General features: G+C 37.9%; 1 protein-coding gene across 1 annotated transcript; it reads left to right on the top strand.

The window, feature by feature from the left end:
• Positions 1–247: 247 nt before the first annotated feature.
• On the top strand, positions 248–17,606 carry LOC139309935 (vomeronasal type-2 receptor 26-like). The gene is made up of 5 exons (XM_070934116.1): positions 248–514; positions 7,041–7,823; positions 10,003–10,215; positions 15,383–15,509; positions 16,702–17,606. The coding sequence occupies exons 1-5, from the start codon at positions 248–250 to the stop codon at positions 17,604–17,606; spliced, it is 2,295 nt and encodes a 764-aa protein (XP_070790217.1).
• The last annotated feature ends 2,748 nt before the right edge of the window (positions 17,607–20,354 follow it).

Raw genomic sequence — 20,354 nt, 5'->3', positions numbered from 1 at the left:
AAACAATGATATATTTGTGACTATTAATCCCAGTAGATGATTATATCCATCCCACCTTCTCAACAATGACAAAAATAAAATGATGGGTTACTCTTATTTGTCTCTGGTTTTGGATCAGTAGTCACTTAAGACTCAATAGCCTTGTAGAGACAAAAAGAAATAAATGAATAGATATATTTTGTTATTGCTATTAATGATAATAACATGGAAATATTTGTACAGGACTAGACATATTAATCTGGGAGGAATGCTACCCTTCATTCTCCCCATTCAAGTGATCAACAAGAATACCCGGATCCCACACAATCTCACACTTGGGTACAACGTCCATGACAACTATTTGAGCACTCTACGCACTTCCGATGCCTTGCTGGACATTCTCTCTACTGGAAAAGCCAATGTTCCTAACTACAGCTGTGGAAGGAAAGACAATCTTCTGGCTATTATTGATGGGGCTTACAGGGAAATCTCCACACAGATGTCAACATTATTAGGCACCTACAAAGTTGCACAGGTTAGTGTGTGTATGTTTCTCTACCCGGTAAAGTGAGTAGGGTGGCTGGAAGGCAGATCCAACCATATTTTTGTCTGGAATTCAAGGGCGGCTTTTCATCATGGCCATTTTACCTACAGCTGATAAAACACATATGCCGTATGGATCATAGTGACCACTAGGATTAATCAACTATTAAAAGATTGCAAGCATATTAGCCAATTTATTAACTATTTTTACCTTAATCTGCCTATGATGACATTCATCATAACAGGTATAAAGACAATTTAAGCCCCTGGAAAGGATATCTTATTGGCTGAGCTATTCAGAAATATGCTGATTGGTGGAACTTCTATTGGCAAGTTGTTTACACACTTTAAAAATGCAAGCCATATCTCTATCTCTCTATCTCTTTCTGTTTCTATTTCTAGTCCTATCTCTGTCATCATCATCACTACTATCTATCTATCTATCTATCTATCTATCTATCTATCTATCTATCTATCTATCATCTATCTATCATCTATCATCTGTCTATCTATCTGTCTTTCTGTCTGTCTGTCTGTCTGTCTGTCTGTCTGTCTGTCTGTCTGTCTGACTGTCTATTTATCATATGTGTTCTCTGCAGAGAACAAATATTTGTTTTCTTGATGTTAAAGTGCAGTTCAGATTTTTCACTTTTATCTTTGACTCTCAGGATTAGAATAGAATAACAGAGTTAGAAGAAACCTTGGAGGTCTTCTAGTCCAACCCCCTACTTAGGCAGGAAACCCTACACCACTTCAGACAAATGGTTATCCAACATCTTCTTAAAAACTTCCAGTGTTAGAGCATTCACAACTTCTGGAGGCAAGTTGTTCCACTGATTAATTGTTCTGTCAGGAAATTTCTTCTTAGTTCTAAATTGCTTCTCTCCTTGATTAGTTTCCACCCATTGCTTCTTGTCCTACCCTCAGGTGCTTTGGAAAATAGCTTGACTCCCTTTTCTTTGTGGTAACCCCTGAGATATTGGAACACTGTTATCATGTCTCCCCTAGTCCTTCTTTTCATTAAACTAGATGTACCCAGTTCCTGCAACCATTCTTCATATGTTTTAGCCACCAGTCCCCTAATCATCTTTGTTGCTCTTCTCTGCACTCTTTCTAGAGTCTCAACATCTTTTTTACATTGTGGCAACCAAAACTGAATGCAATATTCCAAGTGTGGCCTTACCAAGGCATTATAAAGTGGTATTAACACTTCACGTGATCTTGATTCTATCCCTCTGTTTATGCAGCCTAGAACTGTGTTGACTTTTTTGGCAGCTGCTGCACACTGCTGGCTAATATCTAAATGGCTGTCCACTAGGACTCCAAGATCCCTCTCACAGTTACTACTGGAGGATTAGCCACTCCAGGACCTCCTTGCTTTCTGCAAGCAATGTTGTATCATTTGCATATCGGAGGTTGTTGACATTCCTACCACCAATTTTAACCACAATGGTAGATTCCTCCAAATGTGCATTTCTCATAATTTCTGTGCACATGTTGAATTGTACAGGTGACAGGATGCGACCTTGTTGAGTGCCCCTTTCAATACTGAACAGTTTTGTGCCTTCATATTCCGTTCTTTCAGTGGCTGCCTGATCAGAATACAAAGACAGGATGAGCTGGATGAGTATGATGATATTCCTAATTCTTTAAAGCAGTTCCAGAGCTTGTCATGGTCAACACAATCAAAGGCCTTTGTGTAGTCAATGAAACACATGTAGAGATCTTTTTGGTATTCCTTTGCTTTTTCCATTATCCAACATAGATTGGCAATATGATCACATGTTCCTCTTCCTTTCCGAAATTCTGCTTGTACATCAGGCAGTTCCCTGTTGGTGGGTGGATTCAGACATTGCTGGATTATTTTCCAAAGAATTTTACTCATGTGATATCAAGACTGTGGTTGGATCAGTCTTTTGTATCACCTTTCTTTGGTGTTGGCATACATATTGACCTTTTCAATTCTTTTGGCCACTGACCAGTCTTCCAAACACTTTGGCAAAACGCTGTCAATGCTTTTGTTGGCACCGGTCTCAGCGACACTGCAGGAATTCCTGCAGTGTAATACCAAGAGCCTTGGTAGTACAGTGGTCTAAGGCACCCTGTTATTAAGACCAGCTGCCTGCAATTATTGCAGGTTCGAATTTTGCCAAGGCTCGAGGTTGACTCAGCCTTCCATCCTTTCTAAGGTAAATTGAGGACCCAGTTGTGGGGGCAATAAGCTGACTTTGTATAAATATACAAAAAAATGAAGGCTATTGCTTAGCTATTGCTTAGCACATTGTAAGCCTCCCTGAGTCTCCGGAGAAGGGCGGCATATAAATCATTTTTTTTAAAAAAATCCATCAACTCCTGTGGCTTTGCCGTTGGGCAACTAGTTATCTGCCCACGCTACTCCAGTATATCTGGTTTCCATTTCTATTTAAATGCGGAAAAACCTAAACATCTTAGGGTGGCATTTACCTGAGCAAGACTTGAGAAACTGGATATGATTGGGTTTTTTTGTTTGTTTGTTTGTTTTTTATTGGAAAAGTTTTACAATTACATTTTCTCCCCATTTCCCCCCCCAACCCTCCCTAACCTCCCTAACCCTCCCTAACCCACCCCTCCCCCCGGACTTCCACAGAATATAATCCAAATCAAAATCCCCTTTTTATAAAACTTGAACCCCCTATATATTTTTCACATCTTCACAAAATTCAAATATTTCTATCTTTATATAATACTTTCAGTTAAAAGCTATCTGATACTTTCTAGTTTGATATTTATTCTGCACATAATCTATCCACTTTTTCCACTCCCATTCATAAGTCTCTTGTGAGCGATCTTTTAGAAATGCTGAAATCTTCGCCATCTCTGCAAAGCTGGCCATCTTCAAAGTCCATTCCTCAATAGTAGGCATAGCTTCATTTTTCCAATATTGACCTATCAGTAATCTCGCTGCTGTTATCATATACAATATCAACTTTGTTTCACCCAATGTAAAACCCTTAACTATACCCAATAAAAACAATTGTGGAGAAAACTGAATTTTTTTCTTCAAAACATTCTGCATAACCCACCAAATTTTTATCCAAAAAGTCTTCACTTTCTTACAAGTCCACCACACATGATAATATGTGGCATCTAAGCAATCACATCTCCAACATTTTGGTTGAACATTAGGGTACATACACGACAATTTCTTAGGATCTAAATGCCATCTATAAAACATTCTATAAAAATTTTCCCTCAAATTCTGCGACTGTGTAAATTTGACATTCTGAACCCATATTTTTTCCCATGTTTCCAACATCACTGGTTCTGCAAAATTTTGTGCCCACTTAATCATACAATCTTTAACCAATTCAGTTTCTGAATCCCTTTCTAACAAAACATTATAAAGCCTTTTAATATGCATTGGACCTTTCTCTTTTATATGTCTAACCAATTCTTCCTCATGCATCATTATACCAATTTTTTGGTCCTCTTTCCATCTTAATTGAAGTTGATTATACTGTAACCAAGTTAAATTAATCCCTTCTGCCACCAGCATTTCTAAAGTCTTCAGTTGCCATCTGCCCGCACCTGCAAAAAGAACTTCTTTATATAAACCCCCCCCCCCCGAGTGACATTATATTTGTATTCCACATGATATGACCAAGATCCAGCCATAGCAGTATTTTGTAATCCCATTTGAGTCGGTGCTTCTTCCAAACTCTCATCAAGGAATCTCTAAGTATGTGGCTTTTAAATACTTTATCCACTTTGTTCTCATAAAATAAGTAGACATGCCAACCAAATTCAAGATCAAAACTTTCTATATTCAATATTCCAGTCTTTTTCCTTCCAAACCAATCACTTGCTTGGGTCAAAGCTGCTGCTTCATAATATAATTGTAGGTTTGTAAGTTTAAGCCCCCGCTTTCTGGAACATCTTGCATAATTTTCAGTTTCACTCTCGGTTTTTTCTCATTCCAGACAAACTTATTCAGTCCACTTTGCCATTCTTTCAGTTGTTTATCACTTTTAAGCACCGGAATCATTTGAAACAAAAAAAGAAATCTTGGCAAAATGTTCATCTTAACTGCTGCTATTCTTCCAAGTAGAGACAGCTGCAGTTTTTTCCAAGTCTCCACATCTTTCTGTACATCTCGCCACAACACCTCATAATTATTTTGAAACAATTTCATATTTGATTCTGCAACCTGAACTTCTAGATACCCTTATTCAAATTCATTTCAAAAAATTCTTTCATCTGCTTTTTAAGTTCTGTTATATTTTTTTCATATCTAAACAAGTTTTCATTTAATCTCCATGATCTTCTCTCAGTTTTTCCTATCTCAATTTCTATCCATACTGGGCTATGGTCGGTTAAAGTCCTTGGAAAAATCTTTTTTCCTTTTGTTTTAACAAGTAAATCAGCTGATAGTAAAATAAAATCAATCCTAGAAAAGGATCTGTGTCTATCTGAAAAAAAAGTAAAGTCCAATTTTTTTGGATTATGTATTCTCCAAATATCTTTTAATTCCAAATCTTCTTTCATATCAAAAAAAGTCTGTGGTAGTCTAATCCTTGACTTCGCCAAACTCTTTTTATCTATTTTAGAGTCAATTACTCCATTACAATCTCCCATGATTAAAATAGATCTATAGTCCCATTACAATATTTTAGAATGCAAAGTTTTGTAGAAATGATCCTGTTGTTGATTAGGAGCATAAATTCCAATCACTAGAATTAGACCACTTACTGTATGCAGTTCAATTGCTATAAACCTACCACTTTCATCTGCTTCTATAATTTTAGCTGACAGTCTTTTATTTATATAAATAACCACACCATTCTTTTTTTCCAAATTTGAGGCTATAAGATGTGTTCCTAATTTTGAATTTATCAAATATTTTTTATCTTGTGTTCTAACATGAGTTTCTTGTAGGCAAATTATATCATTATTAAATTGTCTCAAATATGTGAATAATTTCTTCCTTTTCTGTGGTGAACTTAATCCATTCACATTCCAAGATAAAAACTTAATCGTCATGTAGACTTTTTTGAAGCGACGAGCAGAATTGCCGAATATCTTCTGAATCGATAGTCTTCGGCTTTGCTCCCCCCATGGCTTTATGTTCTTGTGTATTACTCTTGACTCCCTTCTTGTATTGTTGTGGCTTGGGCCTTTCCTGTTGTTGCTTTTCTTTAAGTTGCTTAGAGATTGCTCGAGTTACGCGCTGGTCTTTAACTTCAGCCATCCGGGCTAGGTCCAAAGCCACATCTCTTGTAGTTTTAAGTGGGTCAATCACAATCGGAGAGGGGTCTAGCAGGGGCTCCTCCAGAAAACCTCCTGTAGCTCCCTGCATTTCCTCTGCCTCTGGTTCCACCTGCTTAAGCTGCTCTTCCATCTCTTGCTGAAGTTGCTTCTCCTTGTCACTCTCCTTTATCTCCAACACGGTAGATGTACGTGGGGATGGTAAACTCTCTTTAAAAACATTAGAATAAAATTGTTCTGCCTACTCAACAGTGTTTAATCGATATCTTTCTCCATTATACCTCAAAATTATGCCGGGATATGATTGTTAAATATGGAAGATTTAACCAAGTTCCTTATAATGAACAGACTGTCAGCCCTGGAAGCCATCTTTTCTTTGGAGCTTCAGGGCTGCCACATTTAATGCCTGGGACAACGGGAGAGGGCATTGCAAGGAGTCAGTGCAGTGTTAGTCATAACAACATTCCTTTCTCTGGGAGTCAAGGGCATTCGGCCTGCACCTGAATGGGAATGACTGAGGGATATTTCCAGTTGGGACGGTGAAATGATTGGGCCATGTGAGGGACTTGTGGGTGCAGGGGATGGATCTTTGATTTTCTTCTTTATTGGAACAAAACAGTTAAGTTGAGATCTGCAAATGTGGATCTGATTGCAATAAATTGTTTGACTTATACAGAAATATGAGGTGCATTCTTTATTATTCTATTTACTAAATTGATATTCTTTTATTCTATTTTCATATATGGTCTTGTTAGGTTTTATTTATTTATTTATTTATTTATTTATTTATTTATTTATTTATTTATTTATTATTTATTAGTTCAATTTATATGCCGCCCTTCTCCAGAGACTCAGGGCGGCTTACAATGCATTAAACAATAGCCTTCATATTTTTGTATATACCTGCTTAGTAGGGCTTTTTGCCCCCCCCCCCAAAACGGTGTTCTATTTTATACAAAGTCAGCTTATTGCACCCACAAACCGGGTCCTCATTTTACCTACCTCGGAAGGATGGAAGGCTGAGTCAACCTTGAGCCTGGTGAGAATTGAACTCGCAGTAATTGCATGCAGCTGGCAGCTAAGTGCTACTTTAACAGCAGTTTAGTCCGCTGCGCCACCAAGGCTCTATATTCTGTATTTAATATGGCCAAAGGATTATCAATAATAAAATATTCTAACATGTTAGTGAGATCCAGGTTGGATACATTAAAACCTAATGTTTTAGACTTGATTCAACTTCAAATATAATGTGATATTCTTCATTGCTTTTTCAGGTCACTTGTAGATTTGTTCAAGAGGCTCTGAGTGATAAAAGTCAATTTCCCTTTTTTTACCGAATGGCCCCCAAAAATGATATCCAGTACCCAGCAATTGTCCAACTGCTTCTCCATTTCAGATGGAACTTGATTGGACTCTTTGCCTCAGACACACAGAATGGAGAACAGTTCATGAGGACTTTTACTCCTTTGCTTGTCAGGAATGGAAATTGTGTTGTTATATCACAAAGATTCTCGATGTCTGGACCTACAGAACCCTTCAAGGATGCCCTCTCTAAGTGGAGACAAGTCAATGTCTTTGTTTTCTTTACAGACTATAGTACCATGTTGGATGGAATTAGCCACATCCATTTCATACTTGAAGGCTTGCCGGGACCCATTGAAGGGAAAGTCTGGATCATCACACTCTTTGGGGAATTGCCAATGAAACATCACAGATTTTACAAATATGTCCATAGTATTTGGAACTTTTATATTCAGACCAGAGGGTTTGACAAAACCTTTCAACCATTTATGTTTGTGGATCCCCAGTTTGAAGATCACTCTTTTCACTGCTCTTTTTCAAGACATGCCTTTTCTGTGAAAGGCCGGAACAGATGTACCCAAAAAATGCCACTGGAAATCCAAGGCAAAAGAAGAAGAATATATATTGACCCCCGTGCTTACAGTGTCATTAAGACTCTGGCCCTTGCCTTGAGGGCTGCATATTCCTCCACATCCAGAAGGATAAAAAAGAAAGATGTAGAGAGTCTGTGGGCTTCAGGTCTGCAGCCATGGCAGGTATGGGATCCTGACAGGGATATACATTAAACTTAGTTTCTAAAGAGAAGTAAAAGAACCATCTTAACCTCTACTAGGTTTGGCCAATCCTATTACTCAGGGCATAATTTTCTGAAGGGTGGGAGCTATGACAAGCATATTTTGATTTTGAACAACACTAATTGTAAAAGGGACACGGTGGCTCAGTGGTTAAGACTCTGAGCTTGTCAATCGAAAGGTCGGCACTTCAGCAGTTTGAATCCCTAGTGCCGTGTAATGGGGTGAATTCCCGTTACTTGTCTCAGATTCTGCCAACCTAGCAGTTCAAAAGCACGTAAAAAATGCAAGTAGAAAAATAGGGACCACCTTTGGTGGGAATGTAACAGTATTCCGTGCTCCTTTAGTTTTTTCGTCATGTCAGCCACATGACCACGGAGACGTCTTCAGACAGCGCTGGCTCTTTGGCTTTGAAACGGAGATGAGCACCACCCTCTAAGAGTCGGGAACAACTAGCACATATGTGCGAGGGGAACCTTTACATTTATTTCATTTTTTTCATTTTCATTTTATTAAATTTGTATACCGCCCTACTCCCAAAGGACTCAGGGCAGTGAACAGCCATAAAATAAAACATGTAGATACAAAATTTAAAATAGAGATAAAACTAATTAAATAAATTTGGCTGAGACATTTTAAAACCCCAATAAATTAAAACCAAATTTAAAATTCCATTTAAAAAGAGGAAAAAGTTTAGGTCAGGCCAGCTTGATGGAATAAAAACGTCTTAAGCGCGCGACAGAAGGTACGCAGATCCGGAATCCTCCGTATCTCCGGGGGGAGCTCGTTCCAGATCGTAGGTGCCCCCACAGAGAAGGCTCTCCCCCTGGGGGCCGCCAGTCGACATTGTTTGGCCGACGGCACCCGGAGGAGCCCCTCTCTATGGGAGCGTACTGGTCGGTGGGAGGCTATTGGTGGCAGCAGGCGGTCCCGTAAATAGCCAGGTCCTAAGCCATGGAGCGCTTTGAAGGTGATAACCAAGACCTTGAAGCGCACTCGGAAGACCACCGGGAGCCAGTGCAGCTCGCGCAGGAGAGGCGTTACATGGGAGCGCCACATTGCTCCCATCACCACCCGCGCGGCCGCACTCTGCGCCAGTTGGAGCCTCCGAGTGCTCCTCAAGGGGAGTCCCATGTAGAGAGCGTTACAATAGTCCAGACGGGAGGTGACGAGGGCATGAGTGACCGTGCGTAACGAGTCCCGATCCAGAAAGGGACGCAACTGGCGAATCAGGCGGACCTGATGAAAAATCCTCCCGGTCACGGCCGTCAAGTGCTCTTCTAAAGACAGCCGTGAATCCAGGAGGACACCCAAGTTGCGAACCCTCTCCGTGGGGGCCAATGCTTCACCCCCAATAGTCAGCGATGGCACCAGCTGACTATATCGGGACGTCGGAAACCACAGCCACTCGGTCTTGGATGGGTTGAGCCTGAGCCTGTTTCTCCCCATCCAGATCCGTACGGCCTCCAGGCACCGGGACATCACTTCAAGGGCATCGTTGGGGTGGTCTGGGGTGGAGATGTACAGCTGGGTGTCATCAGCGTTTTACCTTTAATTGTAAAAGAAAGTATGCATTTTAAATGAATTCATATACTGTACATATGGGTTTGTGATTAGCATCATGCAATTTTACCATTAGACATATGAAGGCGACTCTGAGACCACCTAGCCAACCCCTCTTCTTGGCTGGAATCCCAGCTAAAGCTTTTCTGACTGATGGCTGCTTGGTCCTTGAATTAACATAATCAGTGAAGGGGAAACTTAATTTATCTGGTTCACTGGTACAGCTGTCAAACTGCTCTTCCTTTTAGGATGTTTTTCCTGTCATTATGACAGAATTTCCTCTCTTGTAACTGAGTTAATTTTCCCATTTATGACACACTGAAATAACCCTGGATAGATCTTAAGATACTGAAGAAGTTTTTTTTGGATGAAAAATGAAACATCTTCTTTTTGGTTGTATTTTGCCCAACCAATCTTTTTCAGTTTTGAAAAGAGTAGTAAAACTTGTTCTCCCAACAAAGAATATTTGCAGATTAGATAACTGTATTAGAAATATTCAACTGTGAAAAAAAAAAAAAACCATGTGGAACAAGAAACCAAGTTTTCTGCTTTTCAGTTTCCTGGTTTTTTTTCATTCTAGCTTCATCCCTTTCTGCAGAAGAATGAGTTTTGCAATCTTTCAGAGATGAAAATGTACTTGGACCAAAATGGAGATCTGGTAGCAGATTTGAACATCTGGAACTTGGTGGTTCTCCCGAAGAACAATTACATGGAAGGGAAACTGGGGAGCTTTGAAAGACAGAGACTTATTATCAACCAGGATAATCTTTCAAGACTAAAGTTGCTGAACAAGGTGCGGGAAATACTGATTTTTTTCTTCTCTATTTCCCAAATTCTTAGGACCCATTTCTTTTTTTAAAAAATTAGTTTTTATTGAATATTTTACATTTTTAAAACCAAAAACATAATAGAAAAAGAAAAAAAAAGAAAAAAAGAAGAGAACATACACATACACCATTTTACATGTTTTGTAAAATACAAACATAAATAACAGCATTATATAATATTTTACAATTTTCTGCATCGACAATTATCTTTACTTTTAAATTCAATCTTCCTAATCATTCTTTTATTCTTGTATAACCATATTGAGCATTCTTATAAACTAAATTGTTATATATACTTGCATCCTATTTATTAACATAGTCAAGATTTTATCCTTGTCTTAAGACCCATTTCAAGTGGGCTAAGCCTAATCACCAAGGTGAATCATCTTCAGTGAGATCTGACTGTGAAGTGTAAAACCCTCACAGTTCTCTTAGACTGCTTGGGAGGTTTCAATACTATTGATCAATGTAGCCTTCAGATGTTATAATATGGAACACATTTTAAAACTGATTTGGCTATGACCAAAATGGGTCCTGAAGTATTATTCCTTAGGACACATATCATGGCCTACTCTGCTATTTAGTATCTCCATAAAACTGCTGAGAGAAGCCTTCGAGTGCTGAGGATCCGTTTGATAATAGCCTCTGGTTTGCTTGTACTTGTTCCTCAAATAGCAAAGAATTCTGTTGACAGTGTCTAAGCTCAGGTTTTGACTGAATCCAAGAAAATTGAATCAAGATGGGGGTCCTCTTGGTCCCAGGGGATGAAATGAGCTTTAGAATGAGGATTCTGCTTACTCTAGTTGAGCACATTGTCCCTTAAAAGGGCAGGTCAATATTCTGCAATGTTTGGGGCTTCTGGTTTGGCATCATGGCGAAACAGTCAGGGAATTAGCAGGTTCCAATGAGCTCTGCAAAAACCCCAGCTGACGAACCGCTGCTGATGGGTCTGTGGATCAGAACCGTCCTGCAGGGATGGGGAAGAAAGAGAGGCACCTTGGACGACCAAGAGGAACAGGCAAGTTCGTCGAAGGTTGGAAGGAACTCTCTGTGACTCGGCAGCGGGGGATGGCAGCCATGGAGGCTGCCACGAAGCTGGGACAACTGGACTAAGTAAAGCGCTGGAGAGAGAAGACGAACGGAATGGAGTTTTTTGAAGCCGGGTGAGTGACAGCCAACCCAGGCATGAAATAACAACAAGGGAGACATCTTTTAATTATAAGACCCCTAATGATAAATAATAGCTAAGGAGCATGGGGGCAAAGAAGATTTTGAAACATAACTTCAAAGAGATGAATACCCGATAGAAAATAGATTTTTAAACAAATTATTTGGAAACCTTAAACAATTTGAGAATGGTCAAAGTATTGGAAAGACATAAAGAGATCCTTTTCTCTCTCTCTCTCTCTCTTTAAATTAAAAAAATAAAAAAATAAAGAGGATGGATAATAAGCTTTAAAAAAGAAATGATGTACAAATAAAAGGGGGGGGAAGGGAAAAAAAGAAGTGAGAAGAGTTATTTAAATTTGGACTGGACTTTAAATATGATTTGGTACTTTAAACCTAAAAGAAAAAGCGAAGCTAAATAAGACTGTTATGCAATTGAAACAAAATGGATACTTTTTAAACAACCGGAAATTGTGGATTGCAGAGAGACGCCATCTGGAGTAAAAAGGAATATTGCAACCTGGTTTTTATTTTGGAAAATGGTGGACTTTACAGATAACATTTGTGAGAACTTGTGGGGGAGGATTTTCTTGTCTACAAGCGGTTTGACTTTTGGAGAAAAAAAAATAAAAAGAAGGGAACACAACGGAACTCTTATAATTGGAATAATATTAACTTAAAAAGAAAAATGGCACAGGAATTAGAGAAGGAACAAATTGATCTAGACTTGGACAATGGAAATAAGAGAAATAATTACAATGTTGCACAGAGGACAAAAATTTGAGAATACAGAAGTTAAAATGGAATATATACAAATGGACAAGAAAATGAAGATGGCGGAATAAGACATAGAGGTGGAGAATAAAGAAGATAAAGACAATGTGATTAAATATGAATAAGTAACTGAACATGTGAATAGTAATAATAAAAAGGAGGTCTCTAGAGATTATATTGAGATTAACAATAAAACAATGATGACTACACTGGGATTAACAGTGAATGATAAAAGAATAAAAGGTTGGAAAATATTAAGGAAAATAAAAAAGTCCAGGACTTGGATTTATAAAACTATACTGAGATTAATAAATGTGAGAAGAAATATGTTACAGATACTTAGAAATGAAATATGGATTGAAGTTAAAATATATGAGAAATAGACTATGTTAAAAGAAAATATATTAATGGATATGATGAAGCAATTTTTGTTAAGATGTTGGATGATATTATTTGAGGAAATTGATAGCTATAACAATTGGGATACTGTTTAAATATTTATAGAGATTACACTGGGATTAACAGTGAAAAAAATAAAGATGATTACACTGGGATTAACAGTGAAAAAATAAAGATGATTACACTGGATTAACAGTGGAATGATAAAAGAAAAGGTTGAATTAGATTATGTAAAAAGAAAATATATTAATGGATATAATGTATCAATTTTTATTAAGATGTTGGACCGTATCATTTGAGAAAATTGATAGCTATAATAATTGGGATATTGTTTAAATATGTATAACAATTGTAATAATTTGAACATTTTTCACTTAAGCAAAAAAGAAAAGAAAATTGAAATAATATATGATTATGATTTACAAACAAAAATTACTTAATTGGTGTTTATATAAATGATATGGTTAAATAGATAGAATTTAGGGAAATAATTGGGAAACTGTATTAAATAGCATTATTTGAATTAAGAACTATGTCTAAATGTTAAATTGCTATATTTTTAAGATTAGTGATAAGATTTAAATTTGATAAAGTAATAATGGAATAAAGATTAAATGAGCATTACATGAAATAATAAATAAATGTAAGGAAGTTTTAGAAATGGAAATAATTTTGGAATATAAACATGTTTGAACTGTATTGTTAATAGTGAGGATTTAGGGTAAGAATTGTGAAATGTATTATGAGGTATTAATTGAATTAAGATTTAAGGTGGGTTAATAGAAGGGTAATTATATTGATTAAGAAAATATGAGTAAACTTTTTCTAAAATAGTATTAGTTGAAATATGTGATTTAAGATGAAGAAATAAGTGTTATGGCAAAATAGAATATATAAAATTTTGATAAAAGATGACAAAAAATTGAACAAATTGATGACCGGATCAAAGCTCTGTTCTGAAAAGATGTAATTTGTATGTTTGAAAAAAATAAAAATAAATTGAAAAAAAAATTCTGTGATGTTTGTAAGCAGCCAAAAAACAATTGCTACCAACCTGCCTTCCATCAAGGACCTGTATACTAGACGAGTCAAAAAGAGGGTCGTAAAAATATTTACAGACTCCTCGCATCCTGGACATAAACTGTTTCAACTCCTACCCTCAAAACGACGCTATAGAGTACTGCACACCAGAACAACTAGACACAAGAACAGTTTTTCCCAAATTCCATCACTCTGCTAAACAAATAATTCCCTCAACACTGTCAAACTATTTACTAAGTCTGAACTACTATTAATCTTCTCATCGTTCCCACCAACCATCTCCTTCCACTTATGACTGTAACCTTGTTGCTAGTATCCTTAAGATTTATATTGACTGTTTCCTAATATGATTTGATTGTTTATTTGTTCCCTATGACTATCATTAAATGTTGTACCTTATGATTCTTGACAAATGTATCTTTTCTTTTATGTACACCGAGAGCATATGCACCAAGACAAATTCCAATTACACTTGGCCAATAAAGAATTCTATTCTATTCTATTCTATTCTATTCTATTCTATTCTATTCTATTCTATTCTATTCTATTCTATTCTATTCTATTCTATTCCATTCCATTCCATTCCATTCCATTCCATTCTTGGCAAGATTTATCTATATTTCTTTTTCACCCCATTGAGATAATTCAATAGGCCTTCTGTTTTTAGGAAGGACACCGAAGGCTTTCAGTTCACATAAAATCATAATGAGAATTGGCAGGAATAGCTCACACCCCAGAAGAGAAGCTGAGGAGCCATAAATATCATGACAGACATGAACAATGGGCCCTATCCAACAACATGAAATTTAATGTGGAGAAAAACAATGTTTTACACTGGCAGGAAAAATCAAAGGTACAAATATAGATTAGGCGAAACCTGGCTCAAAAACAGTAACTGTGAGAGGGATCTCACTAGAGTCGTAGTGGATGATCATATAAATATGAGCCAGCAGTGTGTGCCAATATCCATAAAAGCTAATTACAACCCTTGGTTACATAAACAGAGGCAACACGTGCTCACATTTGCAAACCAGTAGGGAAGGTAAGTGAATCCCACCTCTGCAAAGAAGCTCACATTTTCATGATCTTGCCTCCATCTTCCCTCTAGTTCTACAAACTGTGCAGCCAGTTTTAATTGTATTTCGCCAGCATGGCAGCCTTATAAATTGAACAAATAAAACAAAGAATGTTTCCTTTAAGCTTGACAGTCCGATTTCAAATGGAAGCAGCTTTGCAATGTTTTATGCACTCCAGAAGAAACCTTTACAGACCTACTAGATGTTTCTTTCTTCATCACAATTTTATTCTATTTTAATAAAGCTAAAAGAATAAAAAGTTGATAAAACTTTTAGAATATTTTTTATTCTAAAATTGAATATGAATAGATTCTATTCCATACTATAAAACCAATGAGGAATGGAGGAATGCATGTTAATACAGCTATGAGGTGAAACTCACTGGCTGTCACTTAATGCTTAAATATTTTCTCACTTCCATCCCTCAAGATTTTATTAAGTAGAAATGCAATGAGATATGCCAGAAGCAAAAATGAGGAACTATATAGTTTCTGTCAGTAGTTGTATGAACTGCAACCATACATGCAACTGTTTGGAAGTTGTTAGAGATTTCATATTTACCTAAACGAAACCCAGAGAATACTTAGCTAATGTTCTTGTTGGCCACCATATTCCATGAATGGTTATTCCTAACATGTTTTCTTTGGCATTCCTTGTGGTTGTTTTTTCTGCTTAGTCTCTGCCTGAATCCAAATGTGCAGAAAATTGTCATTCTGGATTTGTCAAGCAGGCTCGAGAAGGAGAGCCGGTTTGCTGCTACGACTGCATTCCTTGTCCAAAGGGGACTATCTCCACTCAGAAAGGTGGGTACCATCATGATAGCTACTGGATTCAACCAAAGCATTTTGATCAATGTATAGGTTAAAAAACACACACACACACAAATAAACTTGACTATTTTCTTGTTAATTTTCAACATGCCCAATTTCTCCAATAATGGGAGGAATTTGAAAAAGGTGCTGAAGGATCAGACAGGAAGAGATAGAAGGATATTTTGGATTACCATATTTTTCAGAGTATAAAACGCACCTTTTTCCCCCCAAAAAAGAGGGTGACAATCTGGGTGCATCTTATACTCCGAATGTAGCCCCGCCCAGCTTCTCAAACGAAGGTTTCAGAGGCTGAAAAAAGCCTCCAAACAGAGCTTCAGGAAAAAAAGCCTCTAAACAGTACTTCAGAAAAAAAAACCTCTGAAGCTCTGTTTCAGAGGCTTTCAGAGGCAGGAAAGAAAAAGTTTTTTCTGAAAGGGAGTTTCAGAAGTTTCAGGAAAAAAAAAGCAAGGCACAGAGCTCACAACCAACGAACCCATTGCTAAAATTCACCTCTGGGAACAGCTGATTAGGGATATTCCGGGAGGCCGATCCACCCGCCAATCAGCTTTTTTCTTATTTTCCTTCCCAAAAACTAAGGTGTGTCTTATATTCTGAAAAATACGGTACTTCTGCCCGAGGAAATTTCCCTTTTATTTGCCAATTTGGAAGTATCCTTCCATGTTTATCTTCCTTAGGAACATACAGTATGAATTCAATTGTCTTCTTGTCCCACAATATATGTGTATGCAACAGGCATGCTATAGGTCCTTTCCTAAAACATTGTGAGTCCTTGGAAGGCAGCATTTTCTATTGCAGCTCGTGCCCTACAGAACACCCACCCTCTTGTAATCCAAGAGGCTTCCATCTTCCTAAATTTCTGGAGACCTGGTTCTTCTTTCAGCCATTGGGATGAAGAATGTGGTGTGTTGCGTCAGTGAAAGGTGATTGTGGTGCCAGGTATTTCTTTTGGGGGTTTTATTTTGTTGTTGTTTGAGTTGGTGTATATATCGGGGTTTTTACCTGCACTAAATTGGTTTAAGATCGGCAACCAGACAAATGTTATACATCTAACCATTTGCCATGGCTTTGCTGTCTTTCAATATCATCTGTCATCCAAGGAAGATATTTCTTGAAATATTAAAAAAAATATATATAAAAGAAATATTGCTTTCTGTTTTCTCAGATACTGAAAAATGCACCAAATGCCCTGATGACCAATATCCAAATGAGGACCGAGTTCAGTGTATCCCCAAAAGAATAAGCTTCCTGTCCTTTGATGAACATCTGGGCATCATCCTGGTGTCCATTGCGCTACTCTTGTTCCTATTCACAGGATTCATTTTAATCATATTCATTAAATACCTAGAAACTCACATTGTCAAAGCCAACAACCGGGACCTCTCCTTCATCCTCCTGGTCTCCCTCATACTCTGCTTCTTGTCCTCTATTTTCTTCATTGGCCGACCAAGGAAAGCCACCTGTCTTCTCCGACAAATAGTGTTCAGCATTGTCTTCTCAGTAGCTGTGTCTTCTGTGTTGGCAAAAACAGTCACAGTTGTGCTGGCCTTTCTGGCAACAAAACCGGGCAACAGGATGAGGAAATGGTTGGGGAAGACCTTAGCCAACTCTATCATCCTTTCTTGTTCTGGTGTCCAAACTTTCATCTGTGCCATGTGGCTGGGAATTTTTCCTCCGTTTCCCGATTCTGACCTGCACTCCCAGCCAGGAGTGATCATCCTTCAGTGCAATGAAGGCTCAGTCACCATGTTTTATGTTGTCCTCGGATACATGAGTTTCCTAGCTGTCATTTGCTTCACTGTAGCTTTCCTAGCCAGGAACCTGCCTGGAGCCTTCAATGAAGCCAAGCTGATCACCTTCAGCATGCTGATCTTCTGCAGTGTTTGGATCTCCTTCCTGCCCACCTACTTAAGCACGAAAGGAAAATACATGGTGGCTGTTCAGGTCTTCTCCATCTTGGCCTCCGGTGCTGGACTGCTATGCTGCATCTTCTTTCCCAAGTGCTACATTATCATCCTCAGGCCAGATCTAAATACAAAGGAACATCTAAACATAAAAGTAGGGAATTGATAGTGAATGAGTTTCTTAGGCTCCCAACATTTAATTATTGATTGCAGTTATTATTGATTTGTATGTTTCTTTTGCATTTGATTGTTAAGGTTATTTAAAACTAAAGCTAATAAAATATTAAGAATGTAAAACTAAGCAAATTAAAATAAATGAATAAATGAATATTTAATATCAATGTCTTTTAAACTGTTGGTGGTCATCCTTTTTCTCATCACCCAGGTTAGTCCATATTTGATTTAGGCAACCTTTCAAGAGTGAACACATGTGAGCTACAACCTGGGCTTTAGAATCTTGGCAGATTCCTTCAAAGTTAATTAGTTAAGTCTTTCATGGTTCTTTGGGAATAGATGTTTTCATTTGTCCAAGGTTTGGATAGTACAGGGTGAAGAAAGTTTAGTGAGGATGATGTGGTGTTGAAACTTCAACAGCTCTAACTGGGGTACATAAAAAGACAAGATACACTCATCAAGAATCACAAGGCACAACACCCAGTGGCCACCCAGTCATACAGTACAATAAGCAATCAAATCATACTAGGAAACAATCAATATCAATATAAATCATAAGGATACAAGCAACAAAGTTACAGTCATGCAGTCACAAATGGGAGGAGATGGGCAACAGGAACGATGAGTAGACCAATAGCAATAGGAATGCAGCCTAATATGAATAGTTTGTATGTGTTGAGGGAATTATTTGTTTAGCAGAGTGATTGCATTCGGGAAAAAAACTGTTCTTGTATCTAGTTGTCTTGGTGTGCAGTGCTCTACAGTGTCATTTGAGGAGTTGAAACAATTTATGTCCAGGATGCGAGGGGTCTGTAAATATTTTCACAGCCTTCTTTTTGACTCGTGCAGTATATAAATCCTCAATGGAAGGCAGGTTGGTAGCAATTGTTTTTTCTGCAGTTCTGATTATCCTGTGAAGTCTGTGTCTGTCTTGTTGGGTTGCAGAACCAAACCAGACAGTTATAGAGGTGCAGATGACAGACTCAATAATTCCTCTGTAGAACTGGATCAGCAGCTCCTTGGGCAGTTTGAGCTTCCTGAGTTGGCGCAGAAAGAACATTCTTTGTTGTGCATTTTTGATGACGTTTTTGATGTTAGGTGTCCATTTTAGGTCTTGAGATATGATAGAACCTAGAAACTACATTCACCATTATTCTTGTTTATGTGAATTTTGTGTTAATTTTGTGATATGTCCAGAAAGTTCAGATGTTTCTGTTACTTTTCTGTTATTTATTTTTCATTGCTTGAAGTGTATGAGAGGTTTTTTTTCCTTCTTCCTATTTGCTTTAGCTGTTCCCTAGCTCAAAGACCCTCCTCCAAATTTTGTAAGATTTGATATTCCCACATCCGTCTCTTGTCTGTTTGGTGCATTAATTGAAGATCATGAGGAGGTGGTGGGAAAAGGGGGATGCAACGCAATGCTTCCACAGAAAATCACTGGGAGATGACTCCACACACACCTTTCTCAAGTTTTCTACAATGCTTTCATACACCAAATTCAATCTTTTTTCTTTGCACCAAGATTTCTCTGAATGTCTCTACATGGGCAGAGTGCACAGCCTTGCAGGATTGAGAGTGCCAGTTTTCAGTGCCACCTTTGTTTTAGCCTACCTTGCAAAACTTGTTTTCTGGATGGAAACAGCATAGATCTAGAACAGGGGTCTGCAACCTTAAACACTCAAAGAGCCATTTGGACCCGTTTCCCACAGAAAAGAAAATTCCGGGAGCCACAAAACCCTTCCCATGCCTGACTATTTCTTGAGTGGCCACAAAACTAGCATATGTAGTTGAATTAAATGTTCCGTTTTTTTCTGAAACTTTTCTTTTCTTGGATTTAATCCATGGTTGGCCTACCAGGGGTTGAAAAGCTCAATAAATCACGTGCCGGCAGGTGTCGCACATTGGCAGTTGTGGCACATATTTTAAGTGACAGAGAACCGCAGGAGCTCCAGGGCCACAGGTTGCTGACCCCGATCTAGAAGATAACTCTAGAGCCTTGATAGTATCAAGAGCCTTGATAGTACAGTGGTCTACGCACCCTGTTATTAACACAGCTGCCTGCAATTTCTGCTGGTTCGAATCTCTTCAAGGCTCAAGGTTGACTCAGCCTTCCATCCTTTCTAAGGTAGGTGAAATGAGGACCCAGTTTGTGGGGGCAATAAGCTGACTTTGTATAAAATATACAAAAGAATGAAGGCTATTGCTTAACGCATTGTAAGCCGCCCTGAGTCTCCGGAGAAGGGCGGCATATAAATCAATTTTTTTAAAAAAAACTCATTGTGTTATAGTTGTCTCTGCTTATAGAATTGATAGGAGAGATGCCATGAAATATTGATGAGACAAAAAGTACACAGAGAAAGAATTTTGAAGTATTTTTAAAGAAAAAGGCAAATCTCCATCGATGCCAATGGATAGAAGTGATTCAGAAAGGGTAGTCAGATAGGAGGGGGAACAATTTTGCCCCTCTGGTTAAAAAGGAAGTACAAGAAAATTACTTTTTTATTCTTTATGGGGATGAGGAAAACTGAGAACCTTTTGTATGCTAGGGAGATGCAGCCATGATACAGCCAAGAAGGAAAATATGGCCAGCTACACACATTTCTTTTAAATCTGAGAATAAATGTGATGATTTCAGGGTGACTTCTTTTTCTCAATAGAATCGCCTTTAGATTTCCATTTTAAGATGATTGGGCAGGGCCCAATCTCCAGTAATTACCTAGACTCTTCTACAGTATCCACA

The sequence above is a fragment of the Pituophis catenifer genome, unplaced genomic scaffold (genome assembly GCF_029215685.1).
Source record: "Pituophis catenifer annectens isolate HBS135680 unplaced genomic scaffold, rPitCat1.0.hap2 SCAF_2, whole genome shotgun sequence".
Lineage (NCBI taxonomy): Eukaryota > Metazoa > Chordata > Lepidosauria > Squamata > Colubridae > Pituophis > Pituophis catenifer.
Note: the sequence above shows the minus strand (reverse complement) of the source record. Positions and strands in the feature narration are given on the sequence as shown.